At 38.9% G+C, this 23,047-nt stretch overlaps 1 protein-coding gene across 14 annotated transcripts in view; it reads right to left on the bottom strand.

Moving 5' to 3' along the window:
• Positions 1–23,047, bottom strand: part of ADAM11 (ADAM metallopeptidase domain 11) — a 106,289-nt gene that overhangs the window by 58,987 nt on the left and 24,255 nt on the right. For 13 of the 14 annotated variants that reach the window (XR_015745937.1, XR_015745938.1, XM_087947087.1 and 10 more), the window contains exons 3-7: positions 22,289–22,365; positions 15,734–15,800; positions 11,666–11,751; positions 11,018–11,084; positions 130–199 (exon numbers count right to left, since the gene is read on the bottom strand). Coding sequence is in view for 12 of the 14 variants with exons in the window: in XM_087947087.1 (XP_087803213.1) it covers positions 130–199; positions 11,018–11,084; positions 11,666–11,751; positions 15,734–15,800; positions 22,289–22,365 (367 nt within the window). In the remaining 2 variants the exon portion in view is untranslated. The remainder of the gene's footprint in view (positions 1–129; positions 200–11,017; positions 11,085–11,665; positions 11,752–15,733; positions 15,801–22,288; positions 22,366–23,047) is intronic. The other variant, XM_087947084.1, reaches the window with a different exon arrangement.

The following is a 23,047-nucleotide window of genomic DNA, read 5'->3' as shown; positions in this document are numbered from 1 at the left end:
ACGTGTAATTTATTCAGACTATGGTAAGAACAGAATTCCAAAAATTTAAAGGAATGCAGAAATACTCATTTACCCCAATTCCCAATTAATTAAAAGGTACCAAAACCTCTTGATAGAAAGGCATTTTACCTGGTTCTGTGCAACCATGGCTCATGCGAGGTACTGGTGTCTGGTAGATCTGGTGAGGAAGTGGCTCCTGCTGCATGGGATTAAAAAAAGAAAAAAATATTGCCACAAAAAGCATGTATTTACACTGGTATCAGGCAATACTTCATTCAGTTCAGTTTAATTAAAATATTCATAGTATTGTTATTTACATAAAGTGTTCTATCGCCAGAACAAAGTAGACTCGAGACCGGAGTTGAGTTCAGCTCTTTATTTAACTGTCAGTAACTTCAACTAAAGTCGAGCCGCGGCAGTCCCTTTTATAGCGGCTGCTCGCGGCTCACAACCAATGGCATTTATTTAAAACTCCCGCCGCTTAGGTGGCCAATCAGAACTGTTGTTATCTACTAATCGCTAGGCGGCAGTATCTGTCCAATAGGAATGCAGTATTACGAGTATGCAAAAACAAGTATACAACAACCCTCCCCTCTTGGTTTGATCCAACATTACGTGATGTAGTCGCGTAAGTAGGCGGGGCTTTTGTGGGTCCTAGTTAACCTGCGCAGTTCAGTCTCTGCGTTGACCTTGGTCGGTTCAGACAGGCTCGCCGTCTCTCCTGTTCTTCTCTCTGGAACCTCCTGGAAGGGTGACTCAGCCATGCCTCTCCCGCCGTGCTTTGTTGGTTTGGTTGGGCGGGCGTTGTCGCTCCCTTCTGGCATGCTCGGGCAGGTAGAGTCGGCTCGGCTGCTTCTTCCCTGGTTCTCCTCCAGCTCTCTTCTTTCGAATTCGCCAAATGGTAAGTAGTTTTTATTTCTTTTTGGGTTTTCAGTTTCTGGTTAGTGGTTTGTTAATGGAGGGTTTTCCTTTCCTTTATTATTTAAGGGTCCCCCCCCTCTCTGGTTTTATTATTATTGTCTATTGGGTTTTGTGGATGTGTTTGCTCCATGTTCCGGGGTGTATCGGTGTTGCGTTCGATGTGTCGAGACCGTAGTTGGCCGATGTGTCTTTTCCACGTTCTGCCGTCGGTTGTCTCTAGCCGGTACGATCGGGGGCCTGTGATTTGTGTTATCGTGGCCGGTAACCACAACGGGTCTCCAGTAAGATTTTTCGCGTATACCAGGTCGCCTGGTATGAACGTGCAGTACTTACTGGAGGAGTCTGGTGGCTTCTCGGGGTTGTAGGTGGGGTGTAGTCTGTCCAGATATGTGCGCAATTTTCTGCCCATTAAAAGTTCAGCTGGGTTTGTTGATGTGCACGGTGTTATATGTTGAATGGTGAGCATGGTATTGATTTTGTCTTGCATGTCGCCTCCTTCAAGTTTTTCTAATGCTTCTTTCGTGTATCGAACCATGCGTTCCGCCCTTTCGTTCACCGCCGGATGAGCTGGCGCTGTCAGAGCATGTCGTATACCTTGCTCTGCGAGGAATTGTTCGAAAGCTAAAGCTGTGAACTGTGGGCCATTGTCCGATACTAATACATCTGGTAGACCATGAGTGGCGAAGAGTTTCTTTAGTTGTTTAGTGACGGCTTCAGTCGTTGTTGAACTCGTGATGCTGACCTCTAACCAGTTCGAGTAGGCATTGACGATGATTAAAAATGTATATCCCTTTGTGGGTCCGGCGAAGTCTATGTGGATCCTTGACCAGGGACCTCTGGGTGTCTCCCATTCAAGGACTGGTGCTAAAGGGGGGGTAGGTCTGGATGACTGGCATTTATTACATGTTCTTACCCAGGTTTCGATGTCTTTGTCTGTTCAGTACGTCTTCTTGTAATTTTCGTGGAACAACAACCCTATCCCCCCACAAGATGCATCCTTTTTCAATTGACAGCTCAGTTTGGTGGGTTTTGAATGGTTTAAAAGTCTTGTTTTTGTCATTTTCCGGCCAGCCCCTCCCCACCCAGTTCAGGAGTCGGGCCATTAGTGCATCTTTTGTGGTTTCCCTTGCGATGTCCGATGCGGTGATGGGCAGGTTCTATATTGTTTCAATTTGCAGGGTGCAAGTGGTGGGAGCTGGGTCGTGGTCGTGGTCTGGTAAGGGTGAGCGGCTCAATGCGTCGGCGTGGGATATGGTTTTTCCTGGCCGATAGACGAGCTTGTAATTGTAGGCGGCAAGAAATTCCGACCATCTTGTCATTCTTGGAGACAGGATGTTGGGAGTGGCCCTGTCTCCTGCCAGGATTCCTAGAAGTGGCTTGTGGTCGGTAATCAAAGAAAATGTCCTACCATAAAGATATTCGTGAAAACGTTTTACCCCTGAGATAGCAGCCAAGGCTTCCCTATCCAGTTGGCTGTAGTTTCTTTCAGTTTTGGACAGCGTTTTGGAATAAAAGGCGATCGGTGCCTCTCTGCCATCAGGTAATGTGTGGCTAAGTATTGCGCCTACACAGAATGGTGAAGCGTCGCAGGTGACAGTCAGTGGTAGCGTGTCACTGTATTGGATTAATATAGATTTGGATGTAATTAAGTCCTTAATTTTTTGGAATGCAGCTTCTTCTTGTCGGCCCCATTTCCAGATGGCTTTTTTATCGAGTAGTCTATGCAGTGGTTCCACTATTGTTGCCTTCTGCGGCAAAAAGACATTATAAAAATTAATGAGTCCCAAGAATGCCTGCAAGTCCGTTTTGTTTTTAGGTCTGGGTGCTTCTTTTATCGCTCGTATTTTTTTTCCCAGTGGGGTGGATTCCTGCTTCATCAATAAGATATCCTAGGAACTCGACCCGATTTGTGGCAAGTTGGCATTTTTCTTTTTTGACCTTGAGTCCTGCTTCTCTAAACTTTTGCAAGACTGCCTTTAGCTGGTCCTTTAGTTGTTTTTTATTTCCGGCGGATATCAATACATCATCAAAATAGGGAACCACCCCTTTTAGTCCATGGAGGAGGCGTTCCATCAGGCTTTGGAAAACGCCGGGGGCCATGCTGACACCAAATTGCAATCTGTTGCATTTAAAAGCCCCCCTATGTGTTACAATAGTTTGTGCCTCTGCCATCTCGGAATCAACCGGCAATTGTTGATATGCCTGCGCGAGATCGAGCTTTGCAAAAACTTTTCCTCCCCCAACGAGTGCAAGAGGTGCTGGACTACTGGAACGGGGTATGCGCTCTGCTGTAATGCATGGTTCAGGGTGGCCTTATACTCACCACAGATGCGCATGGACCCATCTGGTTTCACGGGAGTCACAATCGGGGTTTCCCACCTTGCATGGTTGATTGGCTCTAGCACCCCTTGTGCGATGAGTTTGTTCAGCTGCTCATCGATTTTTGGCTTTAACGCAAAGGGGACGCGCCTGGCCTTTAGCCGGATGGGGGCTATGTTCGGGTTTAGGCTAAATGAGATAGGGGTCCCACTGTACTTGCCTAGCGTCCCATCGAATATGTCTTGGAACTCCTCCATCAGGTCTTTTTCCCAGTCTGTCTCAGTGACGCTGTTGATTCCTGTCACTTCGATTCCCAGAGGCGCGAACCATTCTAAACCAAGTAGGCTGGGGCGGTCTTGGTCAACGGAAGAATTTCAGTGTGTTTCTTGAATTTTACCTTGAAATGTCCCAATCCAACTACTGGAATCTTGTTTCCTTGATAGTCTTTTAATGTCAGGCTTTGCTCTTCAAGTTCTTTTCGTCGTATGTCTGGTATCAAGTTTTTTATTGTGTTCCATGATACCATTGACAGATATGAGCCGGAGTCTACTTCCATTTCGCATGGCTCTCCTTCTCTCTTGACATTTATTCGAACCTTCTTAGCATCAGTTGCTCTGGCATTCCCAATAATAATTGTCTGATGTGTTTCTTCCTTCTCGTTGAGTCGCTGACTTCTATTTTCCCAGCTCCAACAACTTCCGGTTGGCTTCTCCTTAGTTCTGGGGCGGGTACTGCCTCGTCTTTTTGGACTATAGCTCTTTTTGTTTCGGCAGACCCCTGCAATATGCCCCCGTTTTTCGCAGTGTCTGCAGATGGCGTCCAGAAAACAGCACTCAGAACGCGGGTGATTCCCTCCGCATCCGGCACACTGAAATTCAGGTTTTCTCCCTCTTCTTTCTCGCCGGTTCCATTCTGACTGGAGTCTGTTTACCTCTTCGTCTTCTTCCTCAGAGTCGGTTGATGACTTGATGTCTTCCTGCTGGGTGGTTGCGGTAGTGTGTTTCTGGGTACCTTCCGCTTTCTTTTCTCTGCTCTGGCTTGGGCTGTTGGCCGTATTCATTGGCTTCATTTTCGCCACAGATTTTTTTGCTGCCTCAGCTGCGGTTGCTTCAGCGATGGCTTCATTTACGGTAATGTTGGGTCAATTAAACAGTTTGCTCTGCAGGGTAGCGTCTCTCAATCCGACTATGCGATCCCTCATGGCTTCATCCATGTTGAGGAATTCGCATGCTCCTCCAATATCCCTTAGTGCTGCTACAAAGTCCCCAATACTCTCGCCTTCTTGTTGATCCTGTTTATAAAATTCGTGTCTTTGAATGAGGTTTGACACAACTGGCGCGTAATGGGCTCTCAGCATTCGATTCAGGTCCGGCCATGCCATTTTTTTGACATCGTTCGGTTTCGCCAATGCCTTCGCCATCTTAAAGATGGTCGGACCACAATGTGTCGGGAATACGGCTCTCTTCCTCTGGTCAGTGATTCCTTGTTGTTCGTTGCTTTCCAGGAACATCAGGAACCTGTTGATATATGATTCCCAGTCTTCTTCGGCTGAGTTGAACGGTGCGGGTGGCGAGTTGTTGCCGGCCATCTCGCAGATTTTTTGGCTTCCGTTGCCACGTGCTTACGGTCTTTGTTCCTTTGATCCCACCTTCGTCACCAGTGTTCTATCGCCAGAACAAAGTAGACTCGAGACCGGAGTTGAGTTCAGCTCTTTATTTAACTGTCAGTAACTTCAACTAAAGTCGAGCCGCGGCAGCCCCTTTTATAGCGGTTGCTCGCGGCTCGCAACCAATGGCATTTATTTAAAACTCCTGCCGCTTAGGCGGCCAATCAGAACTGTTGTTATCTACTAATCGCTAGGCGGCAGTATCTGTCCAATAGGAATGCAGTATTACGAGTATGCAAAAACAAGTATACAACATAAAGTCCTTTACTTTTTTTACTAAAACCAGGCTGCTTATATCCCTATGTCAGAACTGTGCATTTTCATTCACTAAACTCCCTTTTTGATGAGCCTATAATATTTTAATTCGGGGTAGAGTCTGGGCGACTGGAGATGAAAAAAAATTTTCTTGCATTTTAAGAGACAAACATCTGCCACTACCCAGGACTGAACTCTTGGGGTTTTTCCCAAAATGGCAGCGCATTCACACACAGCGGCCCCAAGCTCCCGGTACTGTGTGGTGTACGGTACTGTGTGGTACTTGGAATAATGTGTGTATGGATGTGTGTGCACAGTGAAGTGCAAGGGGCAAAACTTGCCTACAACCACGCAGAGATATTAAATATCGGGCTCGCAAGTCAATCCAGGATTACCAGCGATTTTCAGCAGTCCCACAATATACTGAACTACATGGCAAGGCTTCCAGAATCTCCATGGATTGTTGTCGGGTTGGGACAGAGACAAAAGGAGCGGAAATAAAAGCATGGCTGTAGAGCTAGTCTGTTGGCTCAGTTTCGAAACCAGCCCCACAGATCAGCGCTGCCCAGCATCGTTTTGACCAATGCCAGATCTCTTATCCAGAAAAATGATGAATTAGATCTGCAGATGGCAGCAAACAGGCTTATCCATGAAAGCTGTGTGATGATTGTCACGGAGGCCTGGCTATGTCCTGATGCAGCAGTGTATACATAGCGACTAGTGTGTTAACAGCAGCGTAATATATACGTACTGTTCCCCAGACGTGGAACTGATGACTGTCACATGTAGGCCTTTTTATCTGCCTAGAGAAATCACTGTGATAATTATTATAGCTGTTTATATTCCACCTGAGGCCAATGTCAGCATGGCGCTTTCTAAGCTATATGGTGTCATCTCGAAGCAGCAGCAAACTCATCCAGAGGGAACACTTGTCGTGGCTGGGGACTTTAACCAAGGTTGTCTAAAGACAGTTCTCCCTAAGTTTGTGTAGTATGTGCAGTTTCGGAGGGAAGAACACTTTAGACCGTATGTACTCTAACTTGAAACAGTCTTACAGAGCAATCCCCCTTCCCCACCTGGCTATATCTGACCATCTTTCTCTGCTGTTATGCCCAAACTATGTCCCTCTCAGGAAAAGAACTGAGCCAGTTATGAAAACTGTTAAAACCTGACCAGAGGGTGCTCTCAGTCAGCTGCAGGACTGTTTTGAAAGTGAATATGCTCCACTGAGTGGAGCATATTCGAACATCTAGAACTGTAGGAATACACTGATGCCATACTCTCTTACATCAAAGTGTGCACAGACAACGTAACAGTGGACAAGTGCATCAGAATCTATGGGAATTGCAAACCTGGATGACTGCAGAGGTACAGATGCTTCTGAGAGCCTGGGATTCTGCTTTTAAGGCAGGGGACAGTGATAAAGACAAAGAGGCCAGGACAAACCTTTGAAGAGGCATTAAGATGGCAAAACAAAAATACAAACAAAAGGTGGAGAGCCATCTAGCAGACAACAACCCGAAGCAAGTGTGGCGGAATTCATTACTCAGAACAATGACAGTGTCTTTGCCTTGCTTCAGAAGATGTATCCAGATGTACACTATCATGTTGTAAGGCCAGCAGCTAAATTGATTTATTTTTGGCTCAATTGCTACCATATCTAGAATTGGTCAAAGGCGAATTTTCCATTTGTACTGATAGAACTCTGAAGAATTTATAGGCATGCCATTTTCCATCAGTGAGAATGTACCTCACCTTGACTCCAAGGTCCTACTCAAACTAAATTGTCCCTGCTTCATACAGAAGTTCTCATAGAGTAAAAGCAACATTTTTTTTTTTACATCACCAATGCACCATATGAGTGCAACCTGCTGGTATTGTACTGATTGAATGCCATTTAACCTTCTAGTGGACTACTGGTAGGAAGAACTGATTGGCTCATGCTGTGTTCAGCATTTTGAGTTCAGTAGAAGTGAAAATTACTGCAAATGAACTTCAAGCTGCTTTTGAAGGATTGGGGAATGGAACCATTGTGTTGTAGAAAGGTCCCAATTTAGCAATTAACCACCTCTTTCTCTGGGCGTCTCCTTTTAGCTCTCGTCTCTGAATTTCTCCACATCAGACAGCACTTGTTTTTTTTTTTGTAATCGCATAGTGCAAAACTGCTTTTATTTTTCTTTTTACGTTTCTGTGTACAATAAAGATTGCTACTGCCTCATTTTTTGCAATCCCACTTTTCAGACTTCCCGTCTGTATGGCATAGATTTCAATTTTCAGGATTCCATCCCTTAGCTAATTTCATACCCCCCACCCTACCCCTACATTGGTCTCTACCTGCCATGCTACCCCATTACTTTTATACCACATAACATTTTATTTTTCAGACTCTCGTAGGTCAATTTGCAACAAACTGCATCATACTAGAGCTAACATAACGTTACAACTACCATCACATATTCTGACAGCTCTTCAAGGTCTTAAGTCTTCCTGATCATTGATAAATCTTTTAACACAGATAACAAAGAATGTGAAATATCCACATATAAAGAAGATGTACTGCTACATAGCTCTCTTTGATTGCTCTCTCGTCAAGTTTTCAACCGTCCATGTACATGTGCATTTCCATCCACCAGTCTCTACTTTTTCTAGCTTTATAGGTAGTCCTTGATTTAGGTCCTTGATTGAGCCCAAAATTTATGTTGCTGAGACATTTGTTAAGTGAGTTTTGCCATGTTTTACGACCTTTCTTGCCACAGTTTTTAAGTGAATCACTACAGTTGTTTCCCCATTGACTTCTCGTCAGGTTACAAAAGGTGACCACATGACCACAGGATATTGCCATCATAAATATGAGTCAGTTGCCAAAATTCTGAATTTTGATCATGTCACATTAGGATGCTGCAATAGTTGTAAATGTTAAAAACGGTCAGAAGTCACTTTTTTCAGTGATGTAACTTTTAACAGTCACTAAATGAACTGTTATAAGTTGAGGACTATCTGTATTTCTCTTTTGCTCTTTTTTCTTTCTGTGTCATGTCCCCCAGTTACAATGTTTACTATTAAACTCCCTCCTACATTCCTTATTGGGGAGTGGCTTGAAGGCACCCTACATCAGAGTTCAGATCCTAAAGGTGTCCCAAGATGAATGTTTTATTCCACATGGTACTAATTCTAATATCAGACAAAGGGACTGGATTACTGGCATGCTCTGGATACTGTCGGCTAAGAAGCATTGGCTAATGGGATCCAGAAGATGAGTCTTTTCTACTACGGGGCTCACCCTTTGAGGTATCATTCCCCATGAGATTAGACTGGTTCCATCCAGGGGTGGGATTTAACCGGTGTTACTACTGGTTCGGTGACTACGTTGTATAAAAAAAACCTTATGCTGTGCCACCCAGATGGCTGATAAGCGCTGCCGCGCAAAGCAGCTGAGGTTGAAAAAAGCAGAAATAAAGGTCAGGTAAGAGCCCGGGCGGGCGGGTGGTCCAAACAGCAGCAGACACAGAACCGGTTCAGTGTCTGCTGCTCTTCAGAACTACCAGTTCTATAGAGCCGCGCAGAATCGATAGCATCCCACCCCTAGTTCCATCCCTGCTGGCCTTCCATAAGGATATGAAAACTTAGTTTTGTGCTCAAGCCCAGGACCCTAACGCATGTGACAGAGATGGTCTCCCAGCTGTATGAGGCTCCACTGTTGCCTTATTTTTTTCATACTTTGTATTTTATTCCAAGCTACCTTGAGTCACATATATTAGATTGGCGGCTATATAAATTGAATAAATAAATTCAAGCAGGAATGGCTCCATTAAAAAAAATCACATTACACAGCAAGGTAAATTCAGACCTTTGGAATGTTTTCTAGGAAAAGAGTTAAAATATCAATTAAAAATAATAATTAAAATTCTTAGGTACTAATAATAACCTCCATCATTTTATATTCAAGCAGAGCAAAAATATCTAGGTAGTGGTTCACAGTTGGGAAAATAAATGGAAAGGAATGAGCGAATGCACTACCAAAAGTTGGTTATTATTATATTTTTTGCTTATGTTTTATTAGTACTTTATCTTCTTTCCTTTTTTGCATTTTTATTCTTCTGTTATTCCTCTTTATATTATCTGGCAAAACTTAAATGATTAAAAAAAACTTTTACAGGGTATATGTAAAAAGAAACAACAACAACACCTTCCCAGAAGTCAATCACGGCTTCGTCCTGAACTAACACTGACTGATCCATTTAGAATAATTTCACCTCCATATACAGGAGAAAGGAAACAACTGCTAGCATCACTATCCATGTTCTTGCTTTCATTTTAATGTTCAATTGTGTGCAGAGAACCTTGTGATGTGTTATGAAAGCCACAAAGTTACTAAGCCATCTTTTCTCTTAAAGGACCTGAGAATTAATAGCATGCAGATACAGCATAGGAATAGTCAAAGTGGAAGCAAGCATTCTATCTATGAGAGATCAAACCATTTACATGTTCTAGATATCTGAAACTTTGCAAAATAAAACATTAGCTTTGCCCCAATTTTAGCGGAACTGGTGAAAAGCCAAAAGAAGCAAGAATCAGTTCTCTCTTAGCCAATATTGTGAGATTTCACAGCTTTGAACTGTTTCTAAACTGCTGAAAAGATTTTCTATAGAAGTGCCATATGCACCAAGGTGTTATGTTTTTCAAGACTGAAGAACAGCCTGTTCATGCTTAAAAATCATTTCTTTCTTATTGGTTCACTTATTACAATATTTAAAAGATCCCTAATGTTGAAAATCAGTTTCCTCCTACTATGTTAAGTTGGAGTTCATGTTTATGTTATCACAATTTCTTTTTTCTCCAATACGTTTTGGGTAAAATTTTATAATGTTCCCCTACCATGTTTTTCATTGAGCAATCTCTAAAATGATTAATTGGAATAAAGCAATAGTAAAATGTATGCAAATTGAGGTAGATGAGAAGTAAGAAGGTAGAGGAAGCAGATTATTTGGGGGAGATGGAATTTCTTTCCCTTTGCTGCTATGGTAACAACATTCAAAGGAAGCACCCTGGAAAACTCCTTGTCATGGCTTTTACAAAAAGAGTGCCTGCTGGAAATATATTAGGTCAAGTTGGGGGAGAGAGAAGCAGATTTAGAAGCTCCCTAAGCCATTTAGCACTGTTGAAAATGATCCCAATTTCTTCGGAATCAAATATGATATAGCTCCATATATTGGAGCAGAAATTTTAGAATCTGAATATGATTGTTTTTTCTTTAGCATTTTCTGGAGGATTTGCAACCATAATAGCCCCCCTATCCCCTAGGGAGAAAGAAAGGCAATTTTGAAATCAATATATCAATTGTAGTATACAACAAAAAGTGTTGAGAAAAATAAAACACGTGACAACTTCTTGATAAAGGTTGGAGTTAATTAGCTCTGCATGGATCTGACCTCGCAGTTTTAAAGCTGGCATTTTTCTCTTTCTGACAATAAAGTCTAAACAGAATTGATGTGTATTATTCTGATATGTCACTATTGCTTAAAAAAAGCTGTGCACCTTGTAATTGTTACCTTCTATCCTAGGAATAACCTAGTGATGTTAGTTGGTCTGATGGACAATGGTTGCTGTTATCCTTCAAGTGGGCTTTCTGGCTCAAGAGAGATTTGAACTCTGGGCCTCTGCAATTCAATGCCAGCAATTTTGCCCAGACACCTCACTTGACACTGACCCTGTATTAGAACAGACTTCCAATATCTACAAAAGTTTACAGGGAGGGAGGGAACCAACACGAACTTCCTTTCACCTCTGGGGATGAAACACAAGTGAGGTATCTCCATGGCAGTGATGGAATTACAGCCCAGGCCAGGCTTTCCTTACCGCTTGATATTCAAGTGAATCATGAGGCTTCAGGAGGTACACGTCTTTTCCATCGGAGAAAACACCACTGAAGAAATGCAAAGAAATATGAAGAGGTTACATAAAACACAAAAGCGGCTATGTTTACATTAGGAGGAAAAAAATAAGAAACAATATTCAGGCAGGCACCAGTAACTTCATTCAGGACAAAGTTGCACACTTCTAAACAGTTGCATGCTAAGCATTTCCATGAAGCAGTCATAGCTGACATTCCTTATTCTTACTCAGGGAAATAAAAACAGAACCTAGGCCTAGAAACGTTTATATACAAATTACACACTCTTAAGAATTACTAGGAAATATTATTCATAGGCACTAAACTGGCCTTTTCAGTATGATAGAAGGCACAATTGTACCCCCAAGCCAACTCAGCACTGGAGAAGTAACTTTAATCTAGTTTCTGATTGATCAGAATTATTATTTTTAAATGTCTATTATCAGAATTATTAATTTTTAAATTTCTATCTACAAAGGATCCCAAGATATCTGACAATATCCAACAGTGAATTTAAAAACACACACACAACACAGCCACACTGACTTTGCCTTGATGGAAACCAAACTTTCTTTGTCATGGCTTCTTTTCCCATTTCACAATTCCTTACTTACTGTAGGCCATGGCAAGTAGATAAAGCCACAAAAGAGTTTGCTTCTCCACGGAGATTGCCTTGATAGTAACAGTGCTCACTTGTTCCCTAAAAGAAATGTTTAAAAAAACATGTTTTATCTGCTTAAGTTCTTGTAATGAAAATTGATTCATTCTTCAATACAAGAAGCAAAAATAAGCAACCAACTAGCAAGGGACAAATCAAATCTCTCCACCATAGCACTACCATTCAGATTCTCTATGCTACTTCAGAAGCAAGAAGGGAGTATGTAGAAAATAGTGACTGATGTCATCACTCACTCAAAGGATGGGTGGAATAAAGTATGTGCAGTTGATTTATTGGAGATCAGAGAAATAGAGTATCCAACAGAGCAAGAAGAATGGGAATATTTTTGGGGGAGGGAAATAAAGAAATACTTTTTAACTACAAGTTTAAGGACTTAAAAACTGTTTGAAATGAAGAGCCAAAGCATTATTTAGAAAGTTACAAGTGGACTAAGAATGCAGGTAAATTTGAAATATGAATTTGGAATTAATTATAAGAAATCCTTCCCCTAGGAAAATACTTTTGTTTTAATTCTTTTTTTTTTTAAACATAAGATTTTAAAAATCGGACCGTAAATGAACTAGAAGCAAATAAGATTACAATTAAAAGGGAAGAACACTTACATTTGACTTACAAATACAAAATGGAACAAAATATTTTAATGTTGGACATATTGAAGGATATTTTTAAACAATGGACCCAGAAGTTAGTTTTAACAGTGACTACCTCTATAGATACTTTATTTAAAAGGTATTATGGAAAAGGAACACATTTTTATCAGACAATACTGAGACCAATTTGAAAGTGGGTTTAAAAATAAGAATGAAGCAAAATGTTACATGGACGTACAAAAAAACCTAGTTAATATATTCATAATTAAAAGGGATATACAAATAACAAACCAAGAGAGTAAGCCCAGATAAATATTTTATGAAGGTTTGAAAAATTTTATGAGAGGGGACAAAGAAAAAATTGAAAAGAAATAAAATTCTAGGACACTATTTGAAGTGACTAAACATCAGAAAATTAGAAATAAATCTAAGAAATATACAGTTAGTTTCTTTTATCAAGGTTAAAACACATATATTGTTACCTCTATAATGACTCATGCACTTTTAATGATTGGAGTTGAAATAGTAATAGCATTTATACTGCTTCATAGTGCTTTACAGCCCTCTAAGTGGTTTATATGGTCAGCATATTGCCCCCAACAATCTGGGTCCTCATTTTATTGACATTGGAAGGATGGAGTCAACCTTGAGTCTGGTGAAATTCGAACTGCCAAACTGCAGGCAGCTGGCAGTCACCAGAAGTAGCCTGCAGTACTGCATTCTAATCATTGCACCACCACAGCTCTTTAATGATACGGTTTTAAAGATTGGTTTATAAATAACAGATGATATATGGGAAGAAGAGATAATTTATTTAATTTAAAAGAAGATAATAAGTTATTGGGCAGCTGGATGTATGCAGCCTGAATTCAAGACTTGAGTCCTGCAGGATGGGGTGACCTCCCATTACTTGCCCCAGTTCCTGCCCACCTAGCAATTTGAAAGCATGCAAATGTCAGTAGATAAATAGGCACCACTTTAGTGGGAAGGTAACAGCATTTTGTGCACTTCAGTGATAGTCATGCTGGTTATATGAACCACGGAAATGTCTTCAGTTAACACTGGGTTCCTCGGCTAAGAAATGGAGATAAGCACTGCCCCCAAGACTGGAACAGAAGAAACCTTCACCTTTACCTTTAACAAATTATTAAAATTATTTATGCTTGTAATAAACAAAGAAGGCATTCCTTTCTATATATCTTTTTTTCTTTACTATATTCTTATTTTTTTGTTTTCTTTTCTATTTTTTGTATCTAATTTTTTCCTGTTTTTTAGTTTGTATTTTTGTTACTGTAATTTCTAATCAAATTGCTATGAAAATAAGCAATAAACTAAACTTGATGCCTTCCAAATGCAAATGGGTGCACTTTGCTGTTGAACAATGCTCCTCCTGCATATAAGGTAAACAAATTTAATGACTTACATTTTATTACATCAAAGACCTGTGAGCGTTCAGTTGTATTTTTCTGGCATTAGGTTTTGTTTTCTTAATTATTTTTAAAAGATCATACCCTTTGCTTTTTGCATGTTACTATTTTAGATAGCTCTTTTTTTCAGAACTTGCTCTAAACCATATAGTTAAAACAAAATGGGTATTTTAAAAAAAATATCATTATTTGGAATAACATTATTACAGCAGTAGAAATATAAATGTAATATGTGATTTGTCTTTTAGTATGTGCTAAATAAACTTTGAATTAAATTTAATTTGTTTCATTTTGCTATTGTTGTTTTAAATCAACCAATCCAAAACTACTATTGCTCTAATATAAAAAGTAAATAGGCATGAAAAAAATGGCAAAAAACCACCAAGGTAAAGTGGAAGAAGAAATTCAATTTCTTTGTTGTTACACAGTTACACTTACACATCTTTGCATAGCCAAAAAGAGAACAAAATTTTCAGAGCTGCCTAAAATTTGCATATGATAGTTTACAAGCTTAATACAAATTTGGAAACATAATACTTCTCATCATAGTGGAAAAACCTATGACCAGATTATCATAATTATCTGCTCAGTCAAGTCCACTGTTGAAAGATCATTTCAGATCCCTTGAATTCCTTTCTTACGTACATGGCCTTTAAAGTATCAAAAATCTGGTCCTCACATCTGTTAAACAAAACATTTTCACATGTTCTCTGTGGGTGGACTGCATGACCATCTCATTTGAATGGGAATTGTCTACCCCTGTCCTGCATAATTCAGATCTTGATATTTCAGCTTTTGGGGAGGTAACAAAGAGAGGATTTACATAGGATGGCTATGTAGAGATACAAACTACACAGAAGTCAGGCAGAGGACTAAAGGAACTGGCTAAAGTCTTCTGAAATTATGGTGAAAAAGCTGAGACAAGATTACAGGAACCAAGACACGAGATAACCAGAGAATAGGTCAGAATGTATGCGGACAGGCAGACTTTCCACTCTCCAAATATGGCGTTCATATGTTCTAGTTTTCTACCATCCAGTAACCTCCAGATGTGTTGGACTATGACTCCCATCATATTTCCCATTACTTAATTTTAATAGAACAATAGTTCAACACTGTTGGAGAGAGACAGGGGGCAGAGTGTTATTTTTCAGGTATGACTTGGTGATATTGAATGTACAGCTCAAGAAGCATGACATTTAAAATGTAAAAATCAATGTGGGTAATACTGCACTTGAACAATACCAGCAGCAGTGAAGAACAATAAATGATACTTGAAATGACATTGGCACACCAATACTCAGCTGTACCCTCTGTGCAGAGGCATGCCTGTCTGTTGACCTTCTTTTGCCTGCTTGCGTCTTTCTATGAAACAGTTCACAAGTGTCCCTGCACTGCCTGTTGTGTTCAAGGTTGTTGCAGCATGAGCGAGCAAGCCACCACCTCCCTCTCATGACTATTTATAGAGACACCATGGTTCAGGTTAACTTAGACAAGAATGGGGGAAGCCATCGCTCCTGCCAAAGCAGGGAAATGATGTGGATGGCCTCAAGGATTGGCTGCAGCTGCTTGGGAGGCTGTGTGTGACCAACCACTTAGCAAGCACTTAGTATTATTGATGCTCTACTTGTGAGGCTTCCTTTTGCAGGGAGAGCAGGGCTATTTCTGGATCATCCATTCATTATTTTTCAGACTCCGCATCTGCAATCTACATCTTTGCTCTGGCAGCTGCAAAGTACAACCGGCACTCCTCCTCCTATCCACAATCTTCCCACTGCCCCACCCAATTAGTTCTTTCATGTTTAACAGATGGGAGAATCAGCTTGAAACAAATGCAGATCAAGATCCTGTAACAATATTGTCTCCCTCTCCCTCCCTCTCTCTCCCTCCCTCCCTTCCTTCCCCCTCTCTCCTGATGCAAAGGTACTCTACAGATTTTTAAATATTAAGTCAAACAGTACAGATATAGATCTTTAGATTTCTTACCATAGTGTGGCTGGCATTTCCATCCTGTCCAAAGTGACGTTCCACATAATTTAAGGACAATAGATGGCTGATGGGAGAAGAAAAAAGATGAAAGTTATATAAACACTTTCATCAATGTTTGAGGTAAAATCTGCCTCATAGTCTCCTGTTTTCCTAATCCATTCTTATAAAATTAACAGGATTGAGGACACCAAAACCTTTGTCATTTCTTTTGTGTGATTGATCCTATCCCTGTTTGCCCACTCTCCTTTGCTCAGTATAACTAGTCTAAACTACCGTCTAGTCGACAATCATGGCACTTGTACGTGTGCATGTCATAAGAAATTTCTTGAATCACTATTGTGACCGGGATCTTACCATGCAAAGTATGAACTACATTGTGAGCTCTCTAGAATGGCATGAACAATCTCTTGCTGTTGGTCTCCGATGATTCCCACACTGTCTTTCTTCTATGATCTCCCACCTTAGCTTCTGAATACAGATCTTCTCATGCAAAGATTTGCATGAGAAGATTCCCTGAGTGAAAAAGTAATGGATTAACTGAGCCAGGAACCAGAATTCAGTGCTTGGCAAATCTAGTTTGAGAAATAGCTTGCCTTTCTTCAATACTGTAGTATTCTTCAAACTTTCTTCCTGGATGCACTATTATCGGCAACTATTAGTCTCTGGCAAATAGTCCTGCATATTTCTTTTCAGTTCTGTGGTCCCAAGCCAATTCCAAGACTGAACATGAACATTGAGTTTTGCTCAGGTCATTTTTCAGGGCATCTGGGCTCCTGGGTAAAAGCAGGCACAGTCCAGAGGTGAAACTCAGTTACCTGACCTGCTCATTTACCACACCATATCTAGTTACAGACTAAGACTCATCATCAGCAACCTCATCTTACAGTGATCTAGTGCCTAACCCTCAACTTAATTTATTTGCAGGATAGAGCAGAAGAACAGATGAACAGAAATGTTTCCAGATGCCTTATTAAATATTAAAAGGCACTCACCTAATCACACCTTTCAAGCATAGTGTTTCAAACTATATTCATCCCAGATATATATTTACACACAAATTTAGGAGCTAGTATGAAAAAAAGCCAAATATCTTTACAATATTGCATGGCTCATATAATAATAAATCACTGCATGAAAAATATCTCTGGTTTCTCACAGCCACACCCTGATTTATATCCTATTTAAACTTGCAATATGTACATAGACGCTCATATATTGATACATACATTATGCACATAATCATACTTTCAGGAGTCCCCTGACTCCTTAGGTAGTTAGTAAATTTAAACGAATAATAATAAATGTACAAACACTGGGATCTGAGTGGGATTAATTATGACTATAATCACATGCCCAAAATGAGCAAATATGATGTCAATCATAGTCAATAGTTTGCTTGCATTGTTTCACATTTGTGCACATGCATCCACACATTAAAAAAAACCTCTGACAAATACTGATGTAATACTGTAAAATAGTTTCAGAGATGGAAGGACTGAAATTTGATGAAACATAAGCAATAAAACTGTTTTTCATTGACAAGACAGCTCTGAAGTTATAAATAGCAAGGGTAGTGTCACTAAAGAAGTACAGAGTGATTTTTCTCTCATTATTATGTGGTTATAACATCTCTGAATTCATCAAAAATGAAGGGTAAGACATATGCAGGAGATGCATACTTGTTCTTTGGCACTGAAACTCCTTTTTAGAAATTTCCGTATCTCCTTCCATATCTCAATATTTTAATTAGCACAAGAATTATTAACATATGTAAATTAAATTAAATCTTTATTACATAGATCAGCATAATCACTGTATACAGAACATTCTTTGGAACCAGACATCTCCATTTCTTCTTCTTTTTAGCTATATTCAGCTATGTTTCATAATTGTTTAATAAAAGCAGATGGGACAAAGCTAGTATAACTGAAGTGGTCCTTTCCACTCATAACAAGCATTCAGTTTTATAACGCAAACATATGCACACCCACCTACATTAGCGAACAGGAAGACAAACACCCCTTCTTACACATTTGCTGCACATATTTTGGCTTACCATCAGAAATATAAAACCAGCACATTGTAACTCCTATCCTAATCACACACACACTGTTACAACCATATGTTAATAAAAAGTATGCACCCACATCCATGCCTATGATTTGCCTACTACTACCTCAGAATTTGCCAATAAAGTAGCCTTAAATTTCAGTTCTAACAACTCCCAGCCAATATGCCCACAAGATATCTGAGAATTAAAAGAGTGTTGGAAATCTACACACTAGAAAATACCACATTGGGAGAGGCTGACATATGTGAGGACTCCCACGTTAAAAATTTCACACCTCCCATATCGCAACCCATCCATATGATTTGGGTCTCTTCTTTTGGAGGGAAGAACATGGTGTATAATCTAAGATAAACCATGGCTTCTTCCATACACAGTTTTTAAAAACAAATATCTGAACTGAGATAACAGCATTGTTCAATCTCATATTTGCTGTTAATTAACAAATTAAAATTATGATAATTGTGTTATCATCTATTATTGTACTCTGAATGGTCAATATGAGATAAAGTCTAATAATTTATCATATTTGTAGATAATTACAGACTTTATCTCCTGCCAAAAAAAAGAGATTTATATTTTTCTATTATTTTCTCTACTTTTATATGTGACTGGTGTCTTGCAGTTGATGAAAGTTTATATTTTAATATATTAATTCCTCTGTAAGGTATCATGGGATAAAATATTCAGAAACTTGCCCAAATGACCATTGTTCCATTGTCTATCTATCTATCTATCTATCTGTCTGTCTGTCTGTCTGTCTGTCTATCTGTCTACCTATTTATCCATCCATCTACCCATCCATTTATCTATCATGTATCTATTTATCATTAAAAGTTTTGCAAAGAACATAAAAACTGACACAAACTGGTAAGAGTAAAAGAAGAAAAAAGAGGAAAAATGCATAGAGAAAATCAAAAGAAGCTTCCAATTTCCTCTGCAATTGATATAAATACAATAACAATATTCTCTTACTCTATGATTCCAAAAAAAGCCAACTTTTTCTATTATCCAGTTTTTTATAGTCATCAAAACCAGAAGTCATGGGTGCATTTTTTGTTTCATGCAAAAAGTCTCTTCCAGACAGTCATTAATATAGGTATTTTTTTGTTTAATCAAAGAGGTTAATTTATTTATTTCTGCTTATTTATTTGCCTGAAGGATCACTTGAATGAAACATATTTTGCATGATAACATCCACCTCTTTTATGTATACTGAGAGCATTTGTACCAAGACAAATTCCTTGTGTGTCCAATCACACTTGGCCAATAAAGAATTCTATTCTATTCTATTCTATTCTATTCTATTCTATTCTATTCTATTCTATTCTATTCTATTCTATTCTATTCTATTTCTATTCTACTCTACTCTACTCTACTCTACTCTACTCTACTCTACTCTATTTCAGCTTTCTCTTTCTACATTTGGGGAAGGACACATTCACAAGAATCTCTTGCAATTTGCCCCAGAATCTATTACTATATACTTCTCCTGAATATTTTGCTATTGGAGCTAAGAATCATTGATGAACTTATCCATCATAAATTGGGCATCACTTATTAATGGACATTAGATATGGCAGCAATAAATTATACATATTTATTTGTATGGTATGAAGACACACCTTCCTTTAATTGTCCTGAATTTGTTATCATTCAAATTTATTTTATAGTCTTAAAATATGCTTAAAGAGAAATCTATTCATTTTTCCGTCAATAATCCTTATTTATTTCTATTTCTTTTCTGGATCTTTAAATTATGAAAAATTTAATCTAAGACTATTGTGATTGAATAACTAGAGAATCAATTCAGTGTAATGTTAGCCTAGAAACCGGGAGACTGTGAATTCTAATCCTGCCTTAGCCATGAAAGCCAGTTGAGTGACTTTGGGCCAGTCAGTCTTTCAGCCCAATTTCCTTTACAGGGTTGCTGTTCTATGGAAAAGACGAGGAGAAAGGAATATTGATATGTTTGCTGCCTTGAATTGTATATGAAAAAAGGATGGTATAAAAACATATTTTACAAAGGATCACACTCTAGATTTGTACAATGATGGAATAGAATAATAGACCTGGAAGAGACCCTGCTTAGACAAATTTCAGACAAATGGTTCTTGTTGGAGCATTCACAACTTCTGGAGGCAAGTTGTTCCACTGATTAATTGTTCTAATTGAAAGGAAATTTCTCACTCCCTTGATTGGTGTCCATTCATTGCTTCTTGTCCTACCCTCTTTGGAGTATAGCTTGACTCCCTCTTCTTTGTGGCAGTATAGTGCAGTGTTGGTGTGGTGTTGGGGGTTTCCGGTTCAATGTGTGAAGGGTGAAGGATGTGTGTTTGTGTTTATTTTCATGGTCATGGTCATGATGTGCACTGAAGATGGTGTTTGATTTAGTTGTATGAGGTACAATGACAATAAAGTAAAGTAAAGCCCCTGAGATATCAGAATACTGCTATCACGCCATCCCTAGTCCTTATTTTCATTACATATACCCAATTTCAGCAACAATTCTTTATATGTTTTAGCCTCCAGTCCCCTAATCATCCTTGTTGCTCTTCTCTGCACTCTTTCTAGACTCTCAGTATCTTTACATTGTGGTGATGAAAACTAGATGCAGTATTCCAAGGGTGGCCTTACCAAGGTATTATAAAGCGGTATCAATACTTCACGTGATCTTGATTCTATCCCTCTGTTCTTGCAGCCTAGAACTGTGTTGGCTTTTTTTGGCAGCTGCAGCACACTGCTGGCTCATATTTAAATTATTGTTCACAATGACGCTAAGATCCCTGTCACAGTTACTACTATTAAGCAAGGTACTACCTATACTGTACCTGTGCATTCTGTTTTTCTTGCCTAAATGTGGAACCTTAGTTTTTCACTATTGAATTTAATTTTGTTAGATAGCTCCCAATGTTCAATCTGTCAAGATCCTTCTGTATCTTAAGCCTATCTTCTGGAGTATTGGCTATTCCTGCCAGCTTGATGTTGTCCGCAAATTCAATGAGTTCCCCATCTATCCCCTTGTCCAAATCATTGATGAAAATGTTGAAGAATATTGGGCCCTAAACAGAGACTTGGGGTACTCCACTGCATACTTCCCTCCATACAGATGCAGTTGCATTGAGGACTACATGCTGAATGCAGTTGGTCAGCCAGTTATGAATCCATCTGGTGGTGATGCTGTCTAACCCACATTTTTCTATCTAGTAGTAGGTTGTAGTCTACTTTATCAAATGCCTTACTGAACTCTAAGTCAATAATATTCACAGCATCCTTCTGGTCCACTAATTTTGTCATTTTGTCAAAGAATGCAATAAGATTTGTCTGGCATGATCTGTTTTTGACAAACCCATGTTGGCTTCTGGTTATTACTTTGCCTCTAGGTGTTCACTGATTGGTTGCTTGATTATCTTTTCCAGAATGATAATTCCTTATTTTTGTTTATTCAATTCACATAGCTGAATATCTCACAGATGATTCTTCTTGGCTTACAGAATTAAAAAAAAAAACAGCAAAATAATAAATAAACAAATATAAATAGGCCAGATTAAACTATAAAAAATGCATAACCTGAAGCACTTACAATAATTGTTTACTATTTCAGTTTGATGAAAATTGCAGACAGTATACCTTTTGTTATCTTACTTGTTACACTGGACATGTGAAATGCTAAATCACAGTTTGATAACAATTTACTAAATATGTCACAAAGGCTTGGTTCACACATTATGCTTTAATCCATTATTTATAAATCATAACAGCTGGGACCACCTATATTTCAAACCCAAACCTAACAAATTACTTAGAGTTCAGCATGGTGTATTAACCCAAGTTACTCAGTTTTACATAACAGAATTCCTAAGAGTTTATTTTCTCTGTGATCAGTCCTTTAAAAAAAGATGTTGAAACCATTATGGCAATAACAAGATTTCCTTATGTGACTCTGGGCAGACTATGGCTCTGTCCACTGTAAGTTCTGCTATCACATATAAACATAAAACACACATACACTATCTAACCAGCATTACTTATTGTCCTCTGATAGCAAATTGGTAAGATTTCAGGTATTTTTACAACTCTGGTTTTCAATATTCATCATCCTTTTACATGAAAGCATTTTATTATATATGTTGAAAATATACACCCAAATGTTCTCCACTGTACCATAAGAAGCATAAGAACCATAAAGAAGAACCATAAAGAAGAATTCTAGTTTAGAATTGAGATGACACACAACTTTCCATGGACAAGATTTATTTCTTTTTTAAATATGGACATCTTTTACTACTTCCTTATTTATTCTTTGTAATTTCTATTTTCTCAAGATTTACAGTTCTATATCTAATTTTGCTGAATGTGTTTCTTGGCTCCAATTATCAGCAAGGCTCCAAACAATCACTCTTTCCCCTTCCTTTATCACCCAATCAAAAAATGGAATCTTACATTTGAACACAAGAACAATCGTTTTGGTAGTAAATACTTACTGGTTCAGTTCAAGATCCAAAGTGAAGGATGAACCAAAGGCAGGGATGAGGAAACTCACTTGGGCCAGATGGATAACCTAAAAGAACAAGAACAAATTAAGGCAGAGCTTTCTTTGAATTTTGCCTTCATTTGCAGTGATATTAAATACGCTCTTATCCATTGCATATTAATTGTGACAAGAGTTGTTCTGCAATACTGTTTATGTAACTAACTGTGTTTCATTACACATATTCCTTCTTAAACTTAACTCTCCTCTCCTTTTCCATTTCCTTCATATGCATACAGCGAGAAATTAATTTATTGCAATCATCACATACATAAGACAAAAGACACAGGTGCCTTTATAAAAATACAGAATACCTCATCACTGAATTTGAATTCACAACCACCATACCCAATACATCTGATATTAAAGAGAGGAATATAGAATTAATACTTATTAGGAACTATCTTACTTGCTCAAAATGATTCTGCCTATCCCATGAGGTCATCTAAAGAAAGACTCCTTACGCTCCTGTTCTGTTGGGCGATAGGAGGGCAAGAAGCTGGTCTCTATAGGAGGGGCCTCCCTGATGTACAATACTGGCCCACAGAGATAACTGGTCCTGGCTTTGAAAAGGCACTGAAAGTCATTCTCAGCCGGATTTGCTGACTGAGGGTCATTGGGAACCATTTATGGTTTTGTTCTGATGTTATTTTAATTGAGGGGTAAGAGCTGTGGTTTGGAGAACATTCCATGCTTAATGTTTTTACTTTGT

The sequence above is a fragment of the Notechis scutatus genome, chromosome Z (assembly GCF_049901735.1).
Source record: "Notechis scutatus isolate UNSWTSFEM ecotype Mainland chromosome Z, rNotScu1.2, whole genome shotgun sequence".
Lineage (NCBI taxonomy): Eukaryota > Metazoa > Chordata > Lepidosauria > Squamata > Elapidae > Notechis > Notechis scutatus.
This window is presented reverse-complemented; position numbering and strand designations above follow the sequence as displayed.